Below are 23,886 nucleotides of genomic sequence, written 5' to 3' on the forward strand. Positions count from 1 at the left end.
ATCCCTGTGTGCCAGGAACTATGCACACAGACCAGGTACAGATGCATACGTGCTCAGCAAAAGGCATTTATGATTGAGCTAGCTCCCATTTGAATGACCCAGGATGGATGAGAGTGCACATATCCACCCACTGCAAGATGGATAGACATGTGCATTGGCCTGGTTCAGACAACACGCTAAACCATGCTGCTTAACCACAAAATGGTTAAGAGAATGCACCATTTGATGGTTAAGCACATGGTTTAGCGTGTTGTCTGAACCAGGTCATTGGCTCAGACTGAGCACACTTCTATATATTTAGGCTATGTTTGAGATGTTTGCGAGACTTTTATTTTGTCTTGTGACAATGCTTTGCAAAGGAAATAAAGAACAACTTACCAGTCTCTTCATCAATGTTAAACCGCCCCAGTCCACTGCCATCCCGGACGGAGTACTGGATCTCGCCATCCCTGCCGGTATCGTCATCCCTAGCGTTCACTTGCAAAACACTTGTTCCAATGCGTGAGTTTTCCTTTACTGATCCAATGACCGCAAAGTCAGAAAAATAAGGGGTGTAGAGATTTTCATTCACATCCACAACTTCGACTTCCACAAAGGAAACCGAGGATAGTGAAACGGGACGTCCTTTATCCTTCGCTCGTACCGTTAGGTTGTAGAACTGCTGCTTCTCGTAGTCAAGTTCTTTGCTCAGGCGGATGGCACCACTGGCTTTGTCGATTTCAAATCTCCCGTTGTAATCATTCACTAAAGAATAACGCACTTGTCCTCCAAGACCTAGATCTGGGTCTTGAGTTTCAAGCCAAGCAATGACGGTACCAACGGGTAGATCTTCCAAGACCTTGACACTATAGCTAGGTGGTATGAAAGCTGGAGAGCAATCATTGACATCATCCAAAAAAACCTTCAGAGGAACAACAGAAAACTGCTGGTGCCCACTCTCTGCTCTGTCTCTCGCCTCTATCTTTAACGTATAATTTGCCTTTGATTCTCTGTCTAAATGGTCACCTATGTATATTATTCCTGTGGAGCTATTGATAGCAAACTGCTGTGTGTCTGTCAATATGGAGTAAGTAACTTCCCCATTGGGCCCTAGATCTTTGTCCCTGGCCTCTACCTGGATAATCTCCACACCAAGACTTGTACTTTCTAAGATATTAACCGAGTAACTTTCCTGCAAAAATATGGGCCTGTTATCATTTGCATCTTCTACAGTTATGGTGAGTAATCTCCATGTGGCTTTCTGGGGGCTGCCTAAGTCATAAATGGTAATGTTTAGGAGATATAGCTCTGTTTTCTCACGGTCCATGGGCATGAGAACCTTAAGCAGCCCTGTCTCCATTTCAAGATTAAAGCAGCTGTCTACATTGCCATCTGATATGGTATAGAGCACCTTCCCATTAAAGCCAGAATCAGCATCATAGGCTTTGATCCGAAATATGGTAGCACCAACAGGAAGGTCCTCTCTGACTGATACATCAGTAGGAAAAGATTTATCAAAATGTGGGGGCTGCCTGTTCACAGAATAGAAATCCAGGAAGCCATCTTCCGAATTCAGTTTTACATTGGCTTTTGCCTTTTTTAGCAACTTCTCTGCCAATCTCTGAGCAACCCTAGTCTCTCTGCAGCTAAAAGTCTTGGAAGACACTTTTCCATGAACCACTGAAATGTTGATGAACATGGAGTCAGCAAAATTCTCCCCGTCGGTTGCCGTTATCTGAAGTCCAAAATTATTGTTCTTGATTCCAGCGCTAGACAGGGACTTTTTAAGTTGCAGAACTCCGGAATCTGGATTCAGGTAGAAAAACCCCAGTTCGTTACCTGAAATTATTTTGTACTTCACGAGCTCCAACTCATCTATATCTATAGCGGATACGGCTGTGATGTGCCCGCCGACAGGGAAGTCAGATGAAATCACTCCCTGACAAGCCACCTTTTCAAACAACGGCTTGTTATCGTTTACGTTGCCTATGTATATTGTGACATTAACCTCACTCTCGTGGCGGTAAGGCGAACCCCAGTCTGAAGCCCTGACAATAAACCTGTAGCTCTCTGGGGAGGACTCAAAATCCAGTTCTTCAGATGTGCTAACAACCCCAGTAAATTGGTTGATGGAAAACGGGAGTGAATTTAGGCTAGCGATGCTGTATGTAATATAGCCATTTTCTCCTCGGTCCTTATCAAAGGCAGAAACGGACAAAATGCTAGTCCCCACAGGGACACTTTCATTGACATAGGAGCTGTATGAAGCCTGTGTAAATTCTGGAATGTGATCATTGGCATCCTCTATCCTGACAGTAACCTGTGCTTTTAAATCCCCTTCTTTGTTCAGCACTTCTAAATCATAAAACTCCTTGTCAACAATTTTTAAAGGATGCGCAGTGGTGATTAGACCAGTCTTGGGATTAATCTTAAAATATCCAGCATCCTCACTAGGAGATAATTTATATTCTTCTCCTTGGGTTTCTGGGATTAGCTTAACTAGAGCAACAACTACGCCAGGAGGAGAGAATTCACTAATGGCTACATCGTATGTTTCCTTTTCAAATTTTACAGGGTTACTTTCTCTCTTGGGGCTGGCAATATGTACCAGTTTCACTGCAGAAAACTTTTGAGGAGATCCCTTGTCTTTTGCTTGGAGAGTGAGATTGAAACCATATGGAAAATTGTCCCAATCAATTGGCTTTTTCTCTTTGATTTTGTACTCATTCATCCACCGGCCCTCCTTAGCCAACTGGAATTGTTCCAAGGAATCTCCAGCAACAACAGAAAGTGATTCGATCTCACCATTGGCACCTTCATCTAGATCATCAACGTTAATAATAGCATATGTAGGCTCCTGGTCCAAAGGGAATGGAACATGGGTTACCACACTGATAGTTGGGGCATGTTCATTTATACGTTCAATATGTATGTAAAGTTTGGCAGTGCTGCTTACTCCATTGTTACCATAGAGTTTCATCCCACGGTCCACAGCCAGAACTTCAAGATCATACCGGTTTTTCTCATCATAGTTTAGTCGGCCACTTAAGGAGATAACACCGCTAGTTGGATGGACAGAAAAGAGGTCAACTTTATTTTTAAAGTAATAATAGAATTCACCATTGGAGCCAATATCAGCATCCGTTGCTGTAACCTGAGCAATACTAGTCCTTAACGGAGTGCTTTCTGCTATTGTTACAGAGTAGGTGGTGGGTGAAAATAAAGGCCTTAAATCGTTCATGTCTAAAACCTGTACGTTCACTTTTGTCCACGCTTCCAAGTCTTCCCCACGGACAGAACCCTTTATTGTCAATAAATAGTTGTCCTGGATTTCTCGATTCAATATGGCAGAATTCCCACCTTTAGTTCTTATCCTAAGGAAACAGAAATCGGCTATTACAACTTCCTCTGCTTTGAAAAATCCTTCATCATCGCCAGACACTATCCGGTATTTGATATCCCAAGAGAAGTCTGCCATGGTGATGCCCATTCTATTTTGACTATTAAGATAGGTCCTTGCCGCAGAGTTCTCATACACTGTGGCATTGTACATGGAATGTGTGAAGTGGAAGCCAAGCGGCTGTGTCCCTTGAAGGGCATGGCAGATATTGGCCAAAAGCTGAACAAACAGGAAGACGAGGCCAGTTGCAGGGGCCAAAGGACTTGACCAATGGCCCATATTTATCTCCATCACATCATTCTTTCATCCTAAAAAAAAAAGAGAGAAAAAAGCTGACTATTGATTACTGGGAAACACAATAATCCATGCAATACAATCCTTTAACCATGTCTCTACATTATATATACATCCCAGCATGCTATCCCATTCTCCAAGTCAATCAACCGTACATTTCAGCATGTCAGGTGCTCTACAAAAAGCACCCTTGCCTTTGCAATCCCGGGCAGACAACAAAACCAGGTTTAACTCCCTGATAGGCTGCCAAACATGGGCTCTGTTCAGCTAGATAGGTAACAAGTTGTTTATCCCCACTCTAGCATTTGTCCAAGTCCTGTGGGTGGGACGCTACGGGTATGGGCTACCTGCAAATGGGCTGTAATGGGAGTACCTACTGCACCACTACACTGGCCATTATAACGGCTGAGATTTTCCTAGGAATTTTATTTGGAAAGGGTGTCATGTCTTAAACTCTTCCCCCGATAACTTCTCCCTTTTAAGAAGTTTCACGTTGCTTTTTATGTTTTTCCCCTCCTCTGAAGTTGAGCCAACATTGCACCAAGATAGTGTGCCCCTTTTATTCAATTTACAAAGGCATAGTGGACTAAGACAATGAAGAACAAAGCATGGGATAAGTTATTTGCTGAAATACATCTTGTTTCCTGGCAATGCCTGACGCTTCTCTGAAGCTCAGCCACTCAGTTATCTTGTTATATATAACAGGCTAATGGACTTCAGATATAAGAACATCCATTGTTAAACTACATGAACACACACATTCGACGTGAGCAGTGCAATGACCGTAATTTCAGCGTGACGTTAAAACTTTTTTTTAAAAAAAAAAAAGACCACAGTTCAGAAAAGAGAGAGGAAGGGGGCATCTTTGAGAAAAGTGACATCCAATGGGAAATTACTACAAGCTAAGCACAATTTTTACGGCAAAATTTCAGGCCAGACTCATCCTTTCCAACAGAGTGTAATTCTATAAGTCTGCTGCTGGTTTTAAGTACTAGTGGAAATCGATTTATTGCAATGATGTTACAACGCTCCCAACGAAGTGCCTTAGCTCCGACCCCGGAGTCTATATTCCACAACTGCACAGCATGTTAATCAATAATACCTGATCAACTCCCCTGGGTGTTTTATCAAGACATGCAGCTTTTGCAAATCACTTGCTTCCATGCATTACTCCTTTCCTCTATCTTGCATTGGTCCCGGGCAGTTCAGGGAGCCAAGAAAGTCACTGGTTTCAAGACTCCTCCACTGGGTGGAACAGGAAGGTGACACATCGAAATGTGATGCCAAGTAGATAAAACAGACTTTCCAGGAATTGTAGAATCCTATATTCAGGCGGTACCTTAAAAGTTCCTCTAGTTCAACTCCCTGCAGATGCCAGAATTCCAATGCTCTAGCATCCGAGAATGGTAGCCATCCAACCTATGCTTTAAAACATCTAACAATGGAAGTCCAGCACATTACAATGCAGTGTGTTCCACTGTTGGACAGCAAACAGAGTAAAGAAGTTCTTCCTCATGTTTAGTCATAAAAACCTTTCTTGTAACCTGAACCCGTTCACTTGAGCCCTACTCTCTGGGGGAAATGTGTGACTTTAACTCAACAGTGTAATCCGGAGCATCACAGGAATGGTTGCCTGTGGGATTGGGGCCTTATCTGGCACATGTGCATTGTCTTCCACACTAAGATAAAGGTCTTAGCTAGACCTAAGGTTTATCCCAGGATTGTCCCGGGGTCATCCCTGTTCATGTAAATGACACACAGGATATCCCAGGAGCAGGCAGGGCCGACCCTGGGACGATCCGGGGATAAACCTTAGGTCTAGCTAAGGCCAAAATTCGCTCCTAAGAGCGTTTACACTAGTAGGGTGAAAATCCAGCTGGTCTGCATGGGAAACAGCTCACACTAGGGATTTTGAAGGAAAGCATTTACATAAAAACCATATAAGCAGATAACAATTCAGAGACAACAAATATCTAAGAACAATTTGTTAAACCATCAGCCAAAGACAATGAAAGACCTGGGAGAAGAGGGTAGTTTTAACCTGGCACCAAAAGGACAACAACGTTGGCGCCAGGTGTGCCTCGTCACAGAGATCATTCCATAACTGGGGGGCCACAACCGAAAAGACTCTCTTGTTGCTGCTCTCTGAGCTTCCCTCAGAGGAGATACCCTGAGGAGGGCCTTGGATGCTGAGCGTAGTTGATTGATACTGGGAGAGAAGCTGCATCAGGTATTGTGGTCCCAATCTGTGTAAGGCTTTATATCTGCCCATTCTTATAGTGGCCAGAGGTTAACATAAAATGTCTTGGGCCTTGAAAATAAGTTTTAGAAATTGCTCTGGGATGGCCTTCTTTATCCATCTGAATTCTTAGCTGGGCAGCCTGTCAACTGGATCCTTGCAAGGAAACAGAACCATTTATGTGTTGTTGTTGTTTGCACAGTCTGTTTCCAGTTGGATAATTATTTTAAAGAGCCATGTCATGTTTAGCAGGCAGGAAATGTAATGTGATAAGAAGAAACCCGTTTCAAAGGCACTGAGCGCAAATGAACAAAGGTCACTTCATAAACATTTCTAATTCACAAACAACAACCTCAGCTCAACTAAATATTATGTTTTAAAGTGGAAGATTAGGAGCGTGATTACTTGTGTGTGGTTTTGAAACATCCAGGCAGGAAACTACTTAGAATCACATTGGTTTTATTCAAAGGAGGGATGGGGAGGCCTCTTTTAAACAATAGTGTCAATTAAAAATGGACGCCATGCACAAAATATGCACAGTGCCAGCCAAGGTGACTTTGGTTAGGAGTAGGATACCCTTTGACAAGAGAGACTAGTCTCTTGGAGTACCAAGAAAGCTCTGCAGTCATTCACCTTGTAAATGCAAATTACCCAAGTCCGAGACAAATACTTCATTACCATATTGATGAAATTTAGGACTATCTTCTTGTCTTGGTATATCAGCAGCATGTAGCTTTACCAATGGTTACAACAAATGCATGCAGGGGAAGGGACTACGTGACAAGAAAATACAAGGCACTGCACACATTTCAAAAAGGACCACCTGATCCAACATATTGTCTCTATTATGATATAACAAAAAACAAACCATGGTTTGACGTTACAAAAATGAGCAGAAGCAAGCCTCAGATTCACGTGCTCTTTCCTCCCCCTTCCATTTCCCTTTGAGTGTGAAGAGTGGAGATTAGAAGCTTTCACTTCTATAGCGTAGCAATTAACCCTTATACAGTAGGGGTGTTGAACTTAAGGCCCACAGGCCAAACACAGCCTACTTGGGGTTGCCCAGATGGCTCCACCCCGTCCCCAATTGCCAATTGTCTGGTGTTTCCCTGGCTTTTATGCTGTGATCATCCCCATTCTCAAAGGTTGAAATGTTTCTTCTAGTTTGTTACTTACAGGGGAGGGCAAACTCACCTGTGCCCATCTTGGCGGACACCCACCCCATCACCGTGGCCGTCCACCCCCACTCATCATGCCTTTACCCTTGAGTAAATGGGGACTTTACAGTTGCCATTGATGCAGTGGGGGGATAAGTGCACGATTTCAGTGCGAGGACCAACAGCTGCCGGTCCATGCTCACACCCAGAGTACCCGACCGAGTCCGGGGATTAGATTCTGGGGCCCCCGCCAGAGTCCCTGACCCAGTTGGGTGCTTGAGACATCCCTTGTTACAAAGCACAGTTACTGAAACTAAGGCTTTAGCTAGACCTACCTTTTATTCCACGACGGGGGAGGAAAGATCCCGCGATGTGATTATCGCGAGATCCCTCCTCCGTTTACATGTGAGGCGCGACAACCTCAGGAGGAGAGGATCAGTCTATTTTTGCTCCCTGTCACCTCAGTCTGTTCTGTCCTGTTTCCACATTAATCTTCTGATAAGATACAGATGAATATATTGAGGTTCTGTAACTGAGTAGATGAAACTTCAGGTCATTCCCACTCTAAGATTCCAGGGTCGTATTTCCTAATCTCTTTCGTTAAAATTCTAAGGGTGGCCTTTTAAGTTTTGAGACCAGGCTCTTTAAATCAATAATTTTAACCATCAAAGTGAACACTTGGGAACTTAATGCTACTGTCCTACAGAGTCTAGTGACATCAAGTAGGAAAGCTGTAGAATTTTAACTCCTTGTCAAACACCGAGGTTGAAATGACCCAACACCATGCAATGTCCCCGCAGAGCTAACAGAGGCCTTAGCTAGACTTATCTTTCGTTCTGGGGCAGAGGAGGGGAGATTTCGTGTTGGGTTTAATGCGAGATCTCTGCCCCATTTACATATAAGGCACGACGACCTCAGGAACAGAGGCATTGCGCCCGCCATTTATTTTTTATTTTTCAAAGAGGACGTAGGGCACGAACACTCATGCGCTAAAGGTAAGTCTTTTTTAAAATTTAATTTGGTTTCGCCACTTCCCCCATCCTAACCCTGATGGGCACAGCGCTCCTGAGGAGCACTGCGCCCCATGCACGGCTCCCAGCTCCGCGCGACTAATCGTGCAGAGTGGGGTCAAGCCACAGAAATGGGCCAGACGTTCTGCAGTCTTGGGCACAGCCTGACACCACAGAAAAACCAGGCCCAAAGGGGAGGGCTACATCCTGGGGCAAGGGAGGGATGATCCCTCCCTGATCCCGGGATCCCCTGTGCATCATCTGGACGCACCGGGACATTCCCAGGGTTCACCCTTGGATATAGCCTGGTCTAGCTAAGTCCAGAGACTCCATGTGTCCTAAATCCAGAGTGCATTCTGGCATATACGTTCTGGTGTACAAAGACATTGTGTTAAGCTGTGACTGACCAGGCATTTTCCCCATTACCTGTTATCCAATCTGGACACTATCCATTACTTTGAGGCCAAACCCATATTTCCAGAACCAGAGCTTTCCTTTTTGTTTTTGTTACATATTTATCTTCTCTGCCCGGATGGAGCTTCACCCATTGCTGCATTTAGGTAATTTTCATTTCAGCGGTGCTGTCCAACAACACTGAGAGCTTGACTCCTTGCCAAAGATGCATGGAGGGGCTTCTCTGCGTATGAAGCCACAATATTTGGGGCTGAGGATCCTTGAGATCTGGCCTTCTTGGAGCTATGGAAAAGCCCATGGCCTGATCTATACCAAGCAGGATATTGCACTATGAAAGCAGTATATAAAAGCCAGGAGCCACACCAAGCAGGATATAGTGGTATGGAAGCGGAATACGGTATGTGCGAATGGGCCCCAACAGTTGTCAGTGCACTTCAATACCGCTATAAAGCAGTAGTTTGGCTCCTGCCTTTTCTATACTGCTTTCATAGTGCAATATCCTGCTTGGTGTAGATTAGGACCATGTCTAAGAATAGGAATTATGCTGTTACGAGTTGATGGCTGCAGGCTCAGTGATTTACCTCTCTTGTGGCCAATTGAAGAACTAAGGGAATTTTGCTAAGACATCAATTCCTCCCCTAGCCAGGTTTCTCCTGCTGCTTCTGCAACCAGGTAACATTTTCCCATCAAGCTTCAGGAATCATCAAACCTGAGTGACATATGCCCTGTTTCTCCACAAAACAGGAGACTCTCACTAGCGACGGACAAATATTTCTGTTTTGCTTTCTATTACATTTGCATCCCTTATGAAGTACAGTTTCATTCCATCCTCTTCCTGCATCAGCTTGTCAATGCATTTTTCTTAAGTCCACATGAAAATGTGTAGGCATGTTGTGTGCTCTTTCATGAGCACAAAAATTCATGCACATTTTCGTATGTGATTGCTCTACTATACACATTTCTATAAGCACTTCCCAGGATACATTTGTTTTGTACCAAATTTCCCCCCAATTTTTGTATGCATGGTTTGATCAATGAACTGCACCACAACATTTAGAGGGGAGTTGAAAAATGATGGATAAATGAATTCCACTTTTTGCATTAGTTCAGAAGGTGCAAATTAAAATGTGAACCAAAATTCACCCCATCCCTAATTCCCACCTCAGCTGCTCTCTCTCCTATTGTGCACAAATGTGGATACTATATCAAACTTTAACCAAGGACAGGCAAGGCATTAGCCTCTTTTGAGCAGTCTTTCCAGGGAGGGGCCATAGCTCAGTGTGACGGAGCACCTGTTCTGCATGCCAAAAGTCCCAGGTTCAATCCCCGACATCTCCAGGTAGGGCTAGGAAAGATTCCTGCTTGAATCCTGGAGAGCTGCTACCAGTCAGTGTCAACAATACTAGGCTAGATGGACTAAGGGTCTGACTTGGTATAAGGCAGCTTCCTATGTTCCTATGAGACAAAGCCTCTAAGGTCCCCAAGGGTGTCTCTCCTTATAGGCCTGAAACATCTGGAATTTTCAATCATACAGGAGGATGGGGGGCACTTGGTTTTAAGTTGTTCTCCCCAGCAGACCCAGAACCCTAGAGGGCCAGGACTGCCTGGCCAGAAGACAGACTGAATACCAATTCTCACCCAAAGCCATCTACCCTTTTTCTCTTTTCCCACTTACTTAATTTTGCAAACCAGACCCATTCTATCTACTACTTGCAGGAGTGGGTAATTCTTCTAAACCCAGCTAGTCAGTCTCTCTCTCTCTCCTAATTCCACAGTAACCCACTCCCAACAGTCCTAGGATTGTCCATTTGGCTATACCTTTCGCTCATCCCATCCCATCACATCCCATTCTCCTTCCCCGGCCTAATCTACACCAAGCAGGATTTTGCACTATGAAAGCGGTATATAAAAGGCAGGAGCCACATTACCGCTTCATAGCAGTATTGAAGTGCTCTGACAACTGCTGGGGCCCATTGACACATACCATATACCACTTTCGTACCGCTATATTCTGCCTGGTGTGGCTGCTGCCTTTTTTTATACCGCTTTCATACCGCATGTTTAGGCAGAAAAAAGTCATACAGCCAGAGCTGACCCTTTTATTAGCCAGCCTGATGTGCCCACATTAGGGGACAAAGCGTGGGAAAAACAGGAAATTGCATCTATCCACTGTCCACCCAGACGGCCTGTTGCTTCTTTTTACCACCCGCCTGCCCATGCACCCACCCACCCTACCTGCATGGCTGGCTGGCCTGCCACCCAACCCAGCCAGCCGGTCACTCCTGAACGCCAGGATGTTTCTCCCACTTTGTGCTCTAGCTGTGGAGCTCCTAGGACAATCAAACGCGCGAGAGGCTGGGTGACGCAAGTTGTTACGATGGCTGATCAACTTGGCTGGGGCACAAATCAGGAGTTTCAGCAAGCCATGCAGGCAGGAACAAGCAGACAGCTGGGTGGCTAGCAAGCAGGTAGAGTACATGGGTAGGTACATGAGTACACAGGGTGGGGTGGGTCACAGCCAGAAGAAGCAGGTAGGCCATCCAAGTGGTTTGTGAGCCGCGGGCTTAAGCGACAACATACCTTGGGCCAGGCCTGTGTCCGACTCCCAACATTCTACAGCGCACCATGCTCACTGGAGAATTCTGGAAGTTGTAGGACACTCCTTGCCACGACACAGGCTCTGAACACCAGACCTCACATCTGCCACCACTTCTTATGGGGCGACACAGGCTCTGAACACCAGACCCGGCCGAGGCTACTCCCTGCTCAAGCCAAGCACCACCGCTTGATACGCCTGAGGCAAGGGCTAAAGCCCACCTTCCTCCAAACTATGTGGAGAAAGGGGTTTAAAATGGAGAAGGATTTTAATATATATAATAATGCGCTGTGAGTTATATCTGCTTAGGTGAATGATTGTCAGAGTGGGTGTTATATGTGTAAACTTAAGATGATAAACGCCAAACAGACACGTGGGCTTTTTGTGGTAGTTTTAAAACAAACAATCAAAATTTATTTTTAAAAGTTCATAAGCTTTGTTTCAAATAACAACATTTAAAAACCTTTTTGAAACCTTCCATACAATCCTGTCACTCTCACATTCGCGCTTTCCTTTTTCTCACACAATCACTCTTGAACTTTCTTTATTATCAGTATTGATTAATATACTTCCACTACGTTCACACCACACTCTAAAGACACCACTCACTACACTGACTCTCAAATTTCCCAGAACTTAAGTACCATAAATACAGAGAGCACTACAGACTCTAAGAGTATCTAACAAGTCTCCCTGAAAAGTTTTCCTGAAAAAGAACAAGCACAAGAACTCTCAATCCCCTCAGTCATTCCCTTATATATCACTCCTCCCCACTCCCAAGACATTCTAACTCCGCCCACTCAGGCCAACATTCTAAAAACCACAGACTTACAAACCGCAGACATACATTTGGAATTGACTTGTGGGGTATAACGCCACACTCCTCTTTCTAAAAATTTATAGAATTGTTCCAGAAGTCACTATCAGTTCTTCAAGATGGGCCACTTAATACTAATACCCTGGGCATACCACAAGTCTGACAATATTCAGCCAACAAAGGCAGTTCACCAGTGACTTCATAAACCGTATGTTCTGCAAACCTAGTAGGGCAGAGTTTATCAAGCACCTGTCAGGCCACCATGCTTGCTGGGAAGCTATGTTTGGCTGGGGGAAGCCTGCTGCAGAAATGCAAACTCAGCCCCCACAATAACTTCAAAAGATCTTTTTTTCATTTAAAAAAAAAATCAAGTTTGTGATATTAAAAACCTCTGTGAAGGAACATTCCTCCCTTACGGAAGCCAACCCTTGTGTCTGAGAAGAATAACTGCTGTGGGCATAATATATTTCTATATGTCATTTTCTAAAAAGAAACTTGAAACAGCTTTTGGCATTCGAAAGCCGAAAGCTTTATGAACAGAATTTCAATAAAGCCAAGACGGCTGCAAAGAGCTCCATTTTGCACCTGTCCCAGGAATTTATGTTCAAATCATATTGTAGTATTATCTGTGCTTTGTGTGCCTCTGAGACAATGACTTTATTTTATTAAATGAACTCGGAGAAATATTGCTTGTCTGAAAGAAAAGTGTTTATAAAAGGAAACTCAAGAAGTCTTCTTCAGTGTGTAGATATAAAACAGCAAAGGAGCTAGGGCTTGCTTATCAATTGCCTTGGCCAAGTTACCATCTTGAAAATTACTTCCAAAGTGTTCAGTATTGATGCTTATGTGATGAATTTTGTGTATTGATGCTAGCAGAGTGAGTTTTGTTCAGAAACGTAATTCAAATGGGCAGGTTTAAGCGGATTGCATCGGAAAGCTATTATCTCAGTTTACATACATACCTTTTTCTTTTCTTTTTTGCCTGAAAGCACTCTATATGAAAATTGTGTCCTGTGAGAAATACCCACCAATAGAAGCCTCCTCTCTGACATGATACCTTGCATGGGGCACATTTTTTCATATACATTTTCTGTAATATTACCCTGTCTCCATCTGAATTCCAACTATGAGGCCCTGCCGTTTAATTATCAGAAGTAATTTTTAAGAAGGCCTAAAGCCAGGCACTGTGTGTGTGTGTGTGTGTGTGGGCATGCTGGCCACCAACTGTGGCCACCCCCTTCAGCCTGGCATTGTAAGTTTTTTAAATAAAATAAAATAAAAAGCCAAGATGTTTCTCTTCTTCCAAGCATTTGGCTAACCAGCACAATTATATTATTTTTAGTATTTAACTTGTGAATGAAAAGCAAATTGTTTTATTTAAGAGACACAAGTACTTCGCTCTTCAGTACAAAGATTCCCAGAGTGCCTTACATAATCAAAGCAAATACATGAATAAAATTGCTAAACAAATAATACTACTTTTGTTCAACTACAACACAGCTACCTGAAAGCAGAGCTAAAAGTAGGCAAAGACATTTTTGCAAGGGCCCAGATTCTCCAAACACCAATTTGAAGCTTATTTTACCTCTTTTTTGTTTTGTTCAAGTAGGTAATGTATGCATTTCAAACAGGGGAAAATTGTTGTGATTCTAAGCCCCCTCGCTGATGCGAGACAATAAAGACGTCTGCTGTGTAATCCACAAAGCTTTATTCAACAAATAAACATCTCTTCATACCTGAAGGGAGTGTGAATGCTAGGAGCTCTGAGTCTAATTTAGCTAACAACCATAGGCAGTTGCCTTCAACTAAAGCAGGACTGTTTCCTACAGTCCAATAGGCGCTTCAGCTCAAGGAGAGTCTTTTGGGAGGAGCCTCTCATGAGCCACTATCCTAAGTTACCACCTCCTACCTCCCCTCAATCCGCTAGCTTGACCCTGCAGCTGATTCCGGGATATGTCAACTCCGATGTTCCCTCCCCTCAGGCAGAGGTTGAGTTCTCAGGAGTAAGGGGCAAATGGCCTCTGAGCTGTCTGCATTCTCCGCAATAAGCTCATCCGAAGGTTCATCCTTGACTACTGAAGGCTCTTGGAGAATCTCCTCTCCTGCTTCCTATGTTGGCTGGTAAATTCCTGGTTTTTCTTCTTCTGCTGCTGCTGCTGATTTTAAGTAGGGTGACCCTATGAAAAGGAGGACAGGGCTCCTGTATCTTTAACAGTTGCATAGAAAAGGGAATTTCAGCAGGTGCCATTTGTATATATGGAGAACATGGTGAAATTTCCTCTTCATCACAACAGTTAAAGGTGCAGGTGCCCTGCCCTCTTTTAAATCTGGTCACAGTACAGCTGCAGTATAGCTCCTGCAGCTTTAACTGTTGTGATGAAGAGGAAATTTCACCGGGTGTGACATGCAGACCAGATTTAAAAGAGGGCAGGGCACCTGCAGCTTTAACTGGTGTGATGAATAGGAAATTTCACCAGGTTCTCCATATATACAAACGACACCTGCTGAAATCCCCTTTTCAATACAACTATTAAAGATACAGGAGCCCTGTCCTCCTTTTCATAGGGTCACCCTATTTTAAGTCCATTTGATCCCACAAAACCCCTTTCCTCACACTAGGGAGAAAAGGCCTGATCCTGACAGAAATGCACACTTTTACCCTTAGAAAAGCATTGTGTGTGTGTGTGTGTGTATGCAAATACAAATTTGGGAATTTCTGAATATTTTCTGAGAACATGTTCTCCTACTCGCATTTGTGTTGGGGGTTGCAAATGGACATGTTTGCATATATATATATCTGAAAGGCCTAGTAAAATTTTAAATCAGAGTTCACCACCTGGTACCAAAAGATAATAAATTCACAGTCAGGCAAACCTCTGCGGGGAGAGAAATCCAGAGTATGGGTGCCATCAAAGAGAATGCCCAATTCTCAATTCATCACCCAGCTCACCTGAGATGGGTCTGCAAAAAAGATATTAATGCATACAGACCTATGTTGGAAGTTGCAGTATTTGAGATACCTGGGTCCTAATTATAAAAGGGACAAACAGTATTGTGGGGCAGAAAGTTTTTCCTAAACAAACACTTCCCACCCCCAGTATTTCATTTTTCTGCAGAAAATTTTCCATTTCGTCAGTTGATTCGTAACAATGAATAGATGTCAATTGCAAATATCAGGCAAGCTTAGCCTTTTTAAGGCTCTAGATGAGTGGTTGCCAGCATATTATGCTTGGTTCATTGAGTGGCTAAAATGTATTAGTATTTCAAGTTTTCAGTAGGGATGTTTGAGAACTCCATTTGTGGGGGGGAGTGAAAACTGGATATTTTCGCTTGGGGGCTGCGGATTTCATTCCATTTCCCCCTGCTATTGCCAATTGTAGCTCAAGCGGATACACAAATTCCTCCTTTTTTATGGTAGCAATTTGCGTAATTGGGGGATCTTGAAATTTGTGCAAATAGAGTCATGATTTCCTTTTAACATTTATTGGCCATCTGGCAGAAGTGCACACAATGACAGGTCTGTCTGCTATGTAGTTCAAGTGCAAAAGCAAGGAAAACCCCTTGGGGGAGTAAAAAGAAGCCAAAGGCAAAGGTAGAACCAGGCAATCTTCAAAACGGAATATTTACAAAAGTTTATTTACAGTGCCAAGATGCCGCCTACGCGTTTCGAACGCAAACTGCGCTCTTCCTCAGGGCTGTTATAGAGTTCGTTTTCTGCAGACAACTTAACGAACTCTATAACAGCCCTGAGGAAGAGCGCAGTTTGCGTTCGAAACGCGTAGGCGGCACCTTGGCACTGTAAATAAACTTTTGTAAATATTCCATTTTGAAGATTGCCTGGTTCTACCTTTGCTATGTAGTTCACCAGAGGCATGTTCCCCTCTTATCAATAACCTTGTCAGTTTCATCCTCTCCAAACATTACTTAGGCCGTTTCTACACCTGCCTTTTCCCCTGGGATTGTCCCGGGATCATCCCTGTGCATGCAAATGACACAGAGGGGATCCCAGGAGCAGGCAGGGATGATCCCTCCATTTTCCTGGGATAATCCTTAGGTGTAGAAAGGGCCTTAGTTTGGCAGAACCACATTTGGTATTCATCAAAGGATGTGTCAATTTCAACATCTAGGTCAGCATTTCCCACCAGAAGGGACAGGGTGGGGGAGAGACTGACAATCCATTACAACCCGCTATCGCTCACTGGAGCGGAAATGCTGTGGAATCTCGTCAGGCTTGGGACCATAATACCTGATGGAACGCCTCTTCCGACGTGAATATACCCGATCACTATGTTCAACATCTAAGGTCTTCCTCCGGGTGTCTACTCCAAGAGAAGCTCGGAGTGTGGCAACGAGGGACAGGGCCTTTTCGGTGGTGGCCCCAGACTATGGAACTATCTCCCTGATGAGGCTCGCCTGGCACCAACACTGCTATCTTTATGGCGCCAGGTTAAAACTTTCCTCTTTGCCCAGGTACATGGAAGCATATCTTAATCACCCACATGTTTATTTTTAATGGTTTTTAATGCTTTATGTTTTGCGTTTTAGAATTTTAAATTTTGTATACTCGTTTCTATCTCAATTTTAGAATTTCTGTAAACCACCCAGAGAGCTGTTGCTATGGGGTTGGTATATAAATTTAATAAACAAACAAACAAATAAATAAATAAATCAGAATTCCTAATCTCGCACATTCCTAGTTTTCAGTACCTTTGCTTTGGTTTATTTTTTATTATTTTTATTTTATTTTTATTTTTTTTAAAAACTAGAATAAAACAAACCTGGGAGAAAAAAAAATTGTAGTCCCAAACAGCTGGAGAGCACCAGGTTACCTGCCCCTAGTTTGGACAATACCTGGTTAAATGGACTAACAATCTGACTTGGTAGAAGGGAATATCTTTTGTTCCACAGGAGTAGTGAAATTTCTCAGAAGTTTCTGAACATCCTCAATAGTCCATTTCTCACCTTTACAGATAACCTCTAGCCATCATTTATCATCATCATCATGATGCTCCTGGTGGTTCCACATGGACCTATGGTCCGATTGAAGCCCACCAGGAGAAAAAGCCTTCAGTGTGTTGGCCCCCTTCCTATGGAATTCCCTGCCTTTCGAGAGCAGGCAGGTGCCAACCTTGTATTCTTTCCAGTGCCTCCTGAAAATGTTGTTCTAGGAAGCTTTCCCTTAATGACTAGCCACAGTTTTATTTTATTTATTTATTTATTTAATAAATAATTTATTTTATTTATTACATTTCTATACCGCCCAATAGCCGGAGCTCTCTTATTTGCATTTTGTTTCTTTTTAATGTGTTTTTATTCTGTTTTTATTTTTTTATTCTATTTGTTCACCGCTTCGAAATTCTTAAATAGGGAGCGGTATGTAAATATTGTAAATAAATAAATAAAATAAAGTGCTATCCAGGGTAACTGAGTTCTACAGACAATTAGTTTGTCTGTAGAACTCAGACAAACTAATTGCCAATTAGTTTACAGGCAAAGTATAAAGTGTTGGTTATTACCTATAAAGCCCTACATGGTCCAGGCTACCTGCGGGATCGCCTTCTCCCGTACAATCCACCCCGCACACTCAGGTCCTCTGGGAAAAATCTACTTTGGTCAACCGTAGGGTGACCATATGAAAAGGAGGACAGGGCTCCTGTATCTTTAACAGTTGCATAGAAAAGGAAATTTCAGCAGGTGTCATTTGTATATATGGAGAACCTGGTAAAATTCCCTCTTCATCCCAACAGTTAAAGCTGCAGGAGCTATGCTAGAGTGACCAGATTTAAAAAAGGGCAGGGCACCTGCAGCTTTAACTGGTGTGATGAATAGGAAATTTCACCAGGTTCTCCATATATACAAACGACACCTGCTGAAATCCCCTTTTCAATACAACTGTTAAAGATACAGGAGGCCCTGTCCTCCTTTTCATATGGTCACCCTAGTCAACCAAAACTAGGCTGATGGGTATTACCCAGAGGACCTTCTCTTTTGCAGCTCCCAGACTGTGGAATGGCCTGCTGGAGGAGATTCGTCAACTTGACAGTCTTTTAGCATATAAAAAAGCAATAAAGACTGATCTATTCCTGCAGCCCTATCCAGTGAAATTTTAGAATGTTTTAAGGATGTTTTAATCATGTATGCTATGTTTTTAATCAGTTTTAATGTGTTTTATATTCACTGTTGTGCCCCGCCTCGATCCAAGTGGAGAGGCGGGTAAGAAATAAATTATTATTATTATAAATTGTATAGAACTAATACAGCGAATTAGCACCCCTTCTTTAATAAGCCTTACACACAAGCATTTAATCCTATTCACCTCAGTATTATCCCAAATTCAGTAACACACCCCAGTTTACATATATCTCCACAAGCAAATCAAGGTTTTCCCAGTAGCTCAAACTGCGCCTGCTCTCAACTCAAAAGCAAACTGCACAGGTTAATTGACAAAGTTCAGACTTCTCTCCTCCTGTTATCCTCTCTGGTGATGAACGTACAAAGCATTCATCAGCCTTCGCCCCCAGGCTTTCTTTTCCAAAACCCCAACTTATTGCAATGATTATAGCAAGAAAGCATCTTGTAGCGGTATGCAAAAATGTTCTGTATCCAAGGAAACTGCAACGGTGAAACGGAAGACTGCTATATTCACCGTAACTCTTAAATCAGCACCAAGAATTTCCAAAGCCTATGGACCATTTATTAGTGTGAAAACTGTCAACGCTACTGACATTGTGATAGCTTAAACATGCTGCAGACTGGGAAAGTTGGGAGGGATAGAGGGGGGGGTAAGGAGAAATGCTAACAAGATACCTTTTAAGAAAGGATCCTATTGTTTGCAGTGTAGAAGTGAGTTCCCCCCACCCCCTGAGCTTCTTGTTACGGAATAATGGCAGGAAATATCACAGAGCAGATGCATAAATGAAGCTGTTGCCATACTTTTCAACATGTTCCCCCCACCGCGCTTAAAAAAAGTCTTTCATTTCCAGCAACAGTTATAATCACCCAGCAAGCAGCAAAAGGATATAATGACATATTTTAGTTTCCCCACAGCTCATAAAGGGCAGCCGTTCAAGAGCATAGTGGTCATTTAATTCTAGGAAACGGTTCAGTTTGTTTTTATTTTATTTTATTATTTAACTGTATAAGACTTCTGTATTTCTGACCAGAACCATCATGACCTCTCATTATTGGAGGCAGTTCAAAAGCAAAAATGTTTATTTCCCACTTCTGCATTCACTGAGAAGCATATTATTTGCTAGGAACAGAAGAGGTTTGGAAGGAGACATTAAGGGAGAAAGGACAGGGCTTGTGGGATAGTTGGCTATGGGTGGCTTCAGAAAAGTCAATGACCATGTTCACATGACTGGCAGGCAGTTAACAACCCACGGGCTGCTGTAGAGTTCTGGGTGGCTTGTTATTTAATTAGTTATTAATTACATTTCTATACCGCCCAATAGCCGGAGCTATTCGAAGTATAAAACAACAGTATAAAACCATCATATAAAATACAATATAAAAGCTCAACCAGATAAAAACAGCAGCAATGCAAAATTACAAATGTAAAACACCAAGTTAAAATGTATTTATAGACTGTTAAAATGCTGGGAGAATAAAAAGGTCTTCACTTGGCGTCTAAAAGCATATAATGTAGGTGCCAAGCGAACTCCTTAGGGAGCTCATTCCACAGCCGGGGTGCCACAGCAGAGAAGGCCCTCCTCCTGGTAGCCACCTGCCTCACTTCCTTTGGCAGGGGCTAGCGGAGAAGGACCCCTGAGGATGACCTTAGGGTCAGGGCAGGTACATATGACAGACACTCAGCTCCTGCAGATCACACACCAGGCCTTCTAGCACCCAGGACCCTTTTGTACCTGCAAGAGGGCGGGCAGACAGACTCTCAGCTCCTGCAGATCACACACTAGGCCTTCCCAACAGCAGCCTTTCCCCAGCCTTCTAGCACCCAGGTAGGGTGACCATATGAAAAGGAGGACAGGGTTCTTGTATCTTTAACAGTTGCATAGAAAAGGGAATTTCAGCAGGTGTCATTTGTATGCATGTCGCACCTGTTGAAATTTCCTCTTCATCACAACAGTTAAAGCTGCAGGAACTATACTGCAGCTATACTGTGACCAGATTTAAAAGAGGGCAGGGCACCTGCAGCTTTAACTGTAGTGATGAAGAGTGAATTTCACCAGATTCTCCATATAAACAAATGACACCTGCAGAAATTCCCTTTTCAATACAACTGTTAAAGATACTGGAGCCCTGTCCTCCTTTCCATATGGTCACCCTACACCCAGGGGACTTTTGTACCTACAAGAGGGCGGGGCAGACAGACACTCAGCTCCTGCAGATCACACACCAGGCCTTCCCAACAGCAGCCTTTCCCCTGGCAGGTACATATGGGAGGAGGCGTTCCTTCAGATAACCTGGCCCCAAGCCGTTTAGGGCTTTAAATGTTAATACCAGCACTTTGAATCGGGCCCGGACCTGGACTGGCAGCCAATGAAGCTGGAAAAGGACTGGCGTAATGTGGTCTCGTCGGCCAGTCCCTGTTAGTAAATGGGCTGCCCTGTTTTGTACCAGTTGAAGCTTCCGGACCGTTTTCAAAGGCAGCCCCACGTATAACGCATTGCAGTAATCCAAACGAGAGGTTATCAGAGCATGGATAACTGTAGCTAGGCTATCTCTGTCCAGATACGGGCGCAGCTGGTATATCAGCCTAAGCTGATAAAAGGTGCTCTTTGTCACTGAGCTCATCTGTGCCTCAAGTGACAGTTCTGGATCCAAGAGCACCCCCAAACTACGGACCCGATCCTTTAGGGAGAGTGCAACCCCATCCAGATTGTTACCCATAGCAACAAGCCACCCTGTCCAGATTTGCATGACACGATGGTAAGGATGGACGGACCACCCTGCGCCCGGCTCCATATGCCGCGCACTAAACTCCTGCCACTTCACTGACCCCAGCAAGCGGCGCAGGGGAAACCCTCGGCGAAGTGCCATTTTCCAAGGAAACGGCAGCTTGTACCGTATTTCTTCGATTCTAAGAAGCACTTTTTTCCCTAAATAAACAGCTCTAAAAATGGACTGCGTCTTAGAATCGATGGCGTCTTAGAATAGAAGCAATATGGTAAGAGGAAAAGAGGAAGCTCCTGCTGCAGCCTCGAGCCATGCGAGCGAGGAGGAGCTGGTTGGGTAAGCGCCTGGTTTTTTGTTAGGCAAATTTATTTGTTAGTCCTATCGATTTCCATGGGACTTACTTGCGTGTCGTCGTCCCCTGGTGCACAGGCAAGTAAAGAGCGGGACTGGAGAGTTAAGTTTACTCTTTGTTTCAACGCCCCCCTTCTTCCCGCGCAAACGGCAGTTTCTTCTCTCACAGAGGGAAAAAAGAAAAGGACACAACCATTAGAAGACAGCGCAGAGGGGGGGAGGAGGTTGGCTGGGCGGTGAGGGAAGTATTTCTTTGATTCTAAGAAGCCCTTTTTTCCCAAATAAACATCTCTAAAAATGGGGTGCGTCTTAGAATCGATGGCGTCTTAGAATCGAAGAAATGTAGGAGGTAGGAGGAGGAAGAACAAGATCCCAAATACTAATCAAAAAGATCCCTTAATATTGTATTGTGTATTTGTGCTTTTAAACTGTTGATTGTCTTGCTATGATTTTAATTTTTGTGAACCGCCCAGAGAGCTTCGGCTATTGGGCGGTATAGAAATGTAATAAATAAATAAATAAATAAATAAAATTAACTTTATTTTTTTTATCCCAGGTTACCGTAATATTGTAACTGTACGGAGTTCAGCTAATTTTAATTTTTTATGTAATAATGTATGATAGTATGTGTTCGGCTAAAACCCATTTAGGGTAGCCATAAATAAAATTTGTATTTGTATTTGTATTTGGTAACTGTCAAGATGGTGGAGGATACCATACATTATATGTTATACCTTAAATATATGATACTCTAAGGGAAAAATAATTGAAGGGAAATTTGGAGTTGATAGTCATAGTGATGAGAATAAAATCAAGTATCTGCTGTCTAAATCAGCTAAGCCTATGTTTAACACAACTAAATTTGACTTTTAAGACTCCCAAATCAGGTAAGCCTATAAGGCTAATTGTTTGGTCTACGGACTTTGGCTCTTATGTATAATTTATGCATTGTAAATGTTTGATGTGTTTGGCTGACAATTTCCTTTTTGGGTACAACTCGTAATTGGCTGCCTAGTAAACCTGCTTTGGATTTCGGTAATTAATTAATTGATCCATTGGCTGTAAAGCCTACAACATTGTTCAACTGACAAGCCTACTTTGGCTTTTGGGTTGTTGTTTTTAATTGAAAAAAAATATTGCTGAACATATAAGGGAATTCTTAATAGAAACAAAGGGCCTTGCTAGACCTACCTGAAAATTAGTGCTTCAGGCGCGGCGAGGCTGCACTACAATTAGCATGGGCCGTAGCGCCTAGCTACACGTCAGACGCGACGAAGCCCCATTGCGTCCGCCATTTTATTGTTGTTAAAGGGGCCGGTGTGGACCCTTTCCGGTGGTGCAGGAACGCACCACCGGAAAGTTAAGGGATTTTTTTTTAAAAAAAAAAAATAGTGTCCCCCCCGTCCCATCCCCTGATTTCCCCCCCCATGACCTCCCCTGTCCCCACATCCTGTGTCCTAGTGCTGCGCCGCCGCCGATGTCCCTAGCCGCTCTGCTGCCACCACTGTCCCCAGCCGGCGTTTCCTGTTGTCGCCATGTCCAGCCTGTAATGGCTGCTGTCGCCATGTCCTGCAGGCCGGACATGGCGACAATAGGAAACGCCAGCTGGGGACAGTGGCGGCAGCAGCGGGACAGAGCGGCTGGGGACATCGGCGCCGGCGCCACGGCAGGACACAGGAGGTGGGGACGGGATTGCAGGCCAGGGGAGGTTGTGGGGGGAATCAGGGGCAGGAGTGTTGTGGCCCGTCCACCGCTTTTCCCAGCTACTCGCGCGTAATTGTGGTAACCGGGAAAAGCGGCGGAATGGTCCACACGCCCGCGGTCCCGGCCTCAGCCCAACCTGAGGCTGGGACAGTGGGGAAAACCGGGCTAAATGGGGTTTCATTTACCCCAGGCCCAGGGAGGTTTCACACCTGCCTGACCCCGGGATCCCCTGTGCGTTATCTGGATGCACAGGGGCGAGCCCGGGGCGAGCACCGGGCTAAACCTCCATCTAGCAAGGCCCAAAGTAAGCTACCACATACAGAGTCAGACCATTGGTCCATCTATACCTATGTTGGTACCTGATTATTTTATTTTTAAAGATTTGTTGTTGTTGTTGTTAACTGGAAGGCTGGTATGCTGCAAAGCAAAAGTGTGTCCTCCAGCACCATTTTTACTTGGGTCCCAAAGTGTTGTTTTAAGTTTTGAAGCTCAGACCCCTCTTCTGCATTGTACCTAAGTTCTTGGTAAAGTGGCATTTCTTTCAGTCTGACTACTTTATCATCTGGGAAATGAGTGTTTTCTGGCTGGCCAGCTACACCATGGCAGCCATTTCATGAATAGCAAGCCCCATGGCAGCCTTTTTTCTGAGAGGGCCCATGACACTCTCTCAAAAATTCCAGCTGTGCCCATCAACCCCAAAAAAGTTGGGTACCACTAGTCTACACTGTCTCTCCAGGGTTTCAGACAGGAAACATTCCCAGCCCTACCTGGAGGTTCCAAGGACTGAACCCATAACACTCAGCTATGCCCCCCCCCAAATACCAGCAGTTTAATTAGCCAGTTCAGCATAACACTTGATCAGTAAGCTGAACGCAGCCCAGCAGCCATGTGTAGTAGCCTGTCAGATGTATGTCAACTAGGGATGACAAAGGAAGCTGTCTAGGGAGTATGAAGTTCACCGAGCTTTAATCAATGGACTTCAGCTCACTTTCGTGCAAGCTAGTGTGATTCGATATGCATTGAGATGGGCCAGTTCACAGATTTCTAGTTGTTTTATATTTGCAAAAAG

General features: G+C 43.9%; 1 protein-coding gene across 5 annotated transcripts in view; it reads right to left on the reverse strand.

Annotated features, from left to right (window-relative positions):
- Positions 1-23,886, reverse strand: part of FAT3 (FAT atypical cadherin 3) — a 545,951-nt gene that overhangs the window by 395,667 nt on the left and 126,398 nt on the right. For all 5 annotated transcript variants that reach the window (XM_063127164.1, XM_063127165.1, XM_063127168.1 and 2 more), the window contains exon 2: positions 379-3,687. In XM_063127164.1, the coding sequence (XP_062983234.1) occupies positions 379-3,670 (3,292 nt within the window). In that variant the 5' untranslated portion in view covers positions 3,671-3,687. The remainder of the gene's footprint in view (positions 1-378; positions 3,688-23,886) is intronic.

The sequence above is a fragment of the Elgaria multicarinata genome, chromosome 5 (genome assembly GCF_023053635.1).
Source record: "Elgaria multicarinata webbii isolate HBS135686 ecotype San Diego chromosome 5, rElgMul1.1.pri, whole genome shotgun sequence".
Taxonomy (NCBI): Eukaryota; Metazoa; Chordata; class Lepidosauria; order Squamata; family Anguidae; genus Elgaria; species Elgaria multicarinata.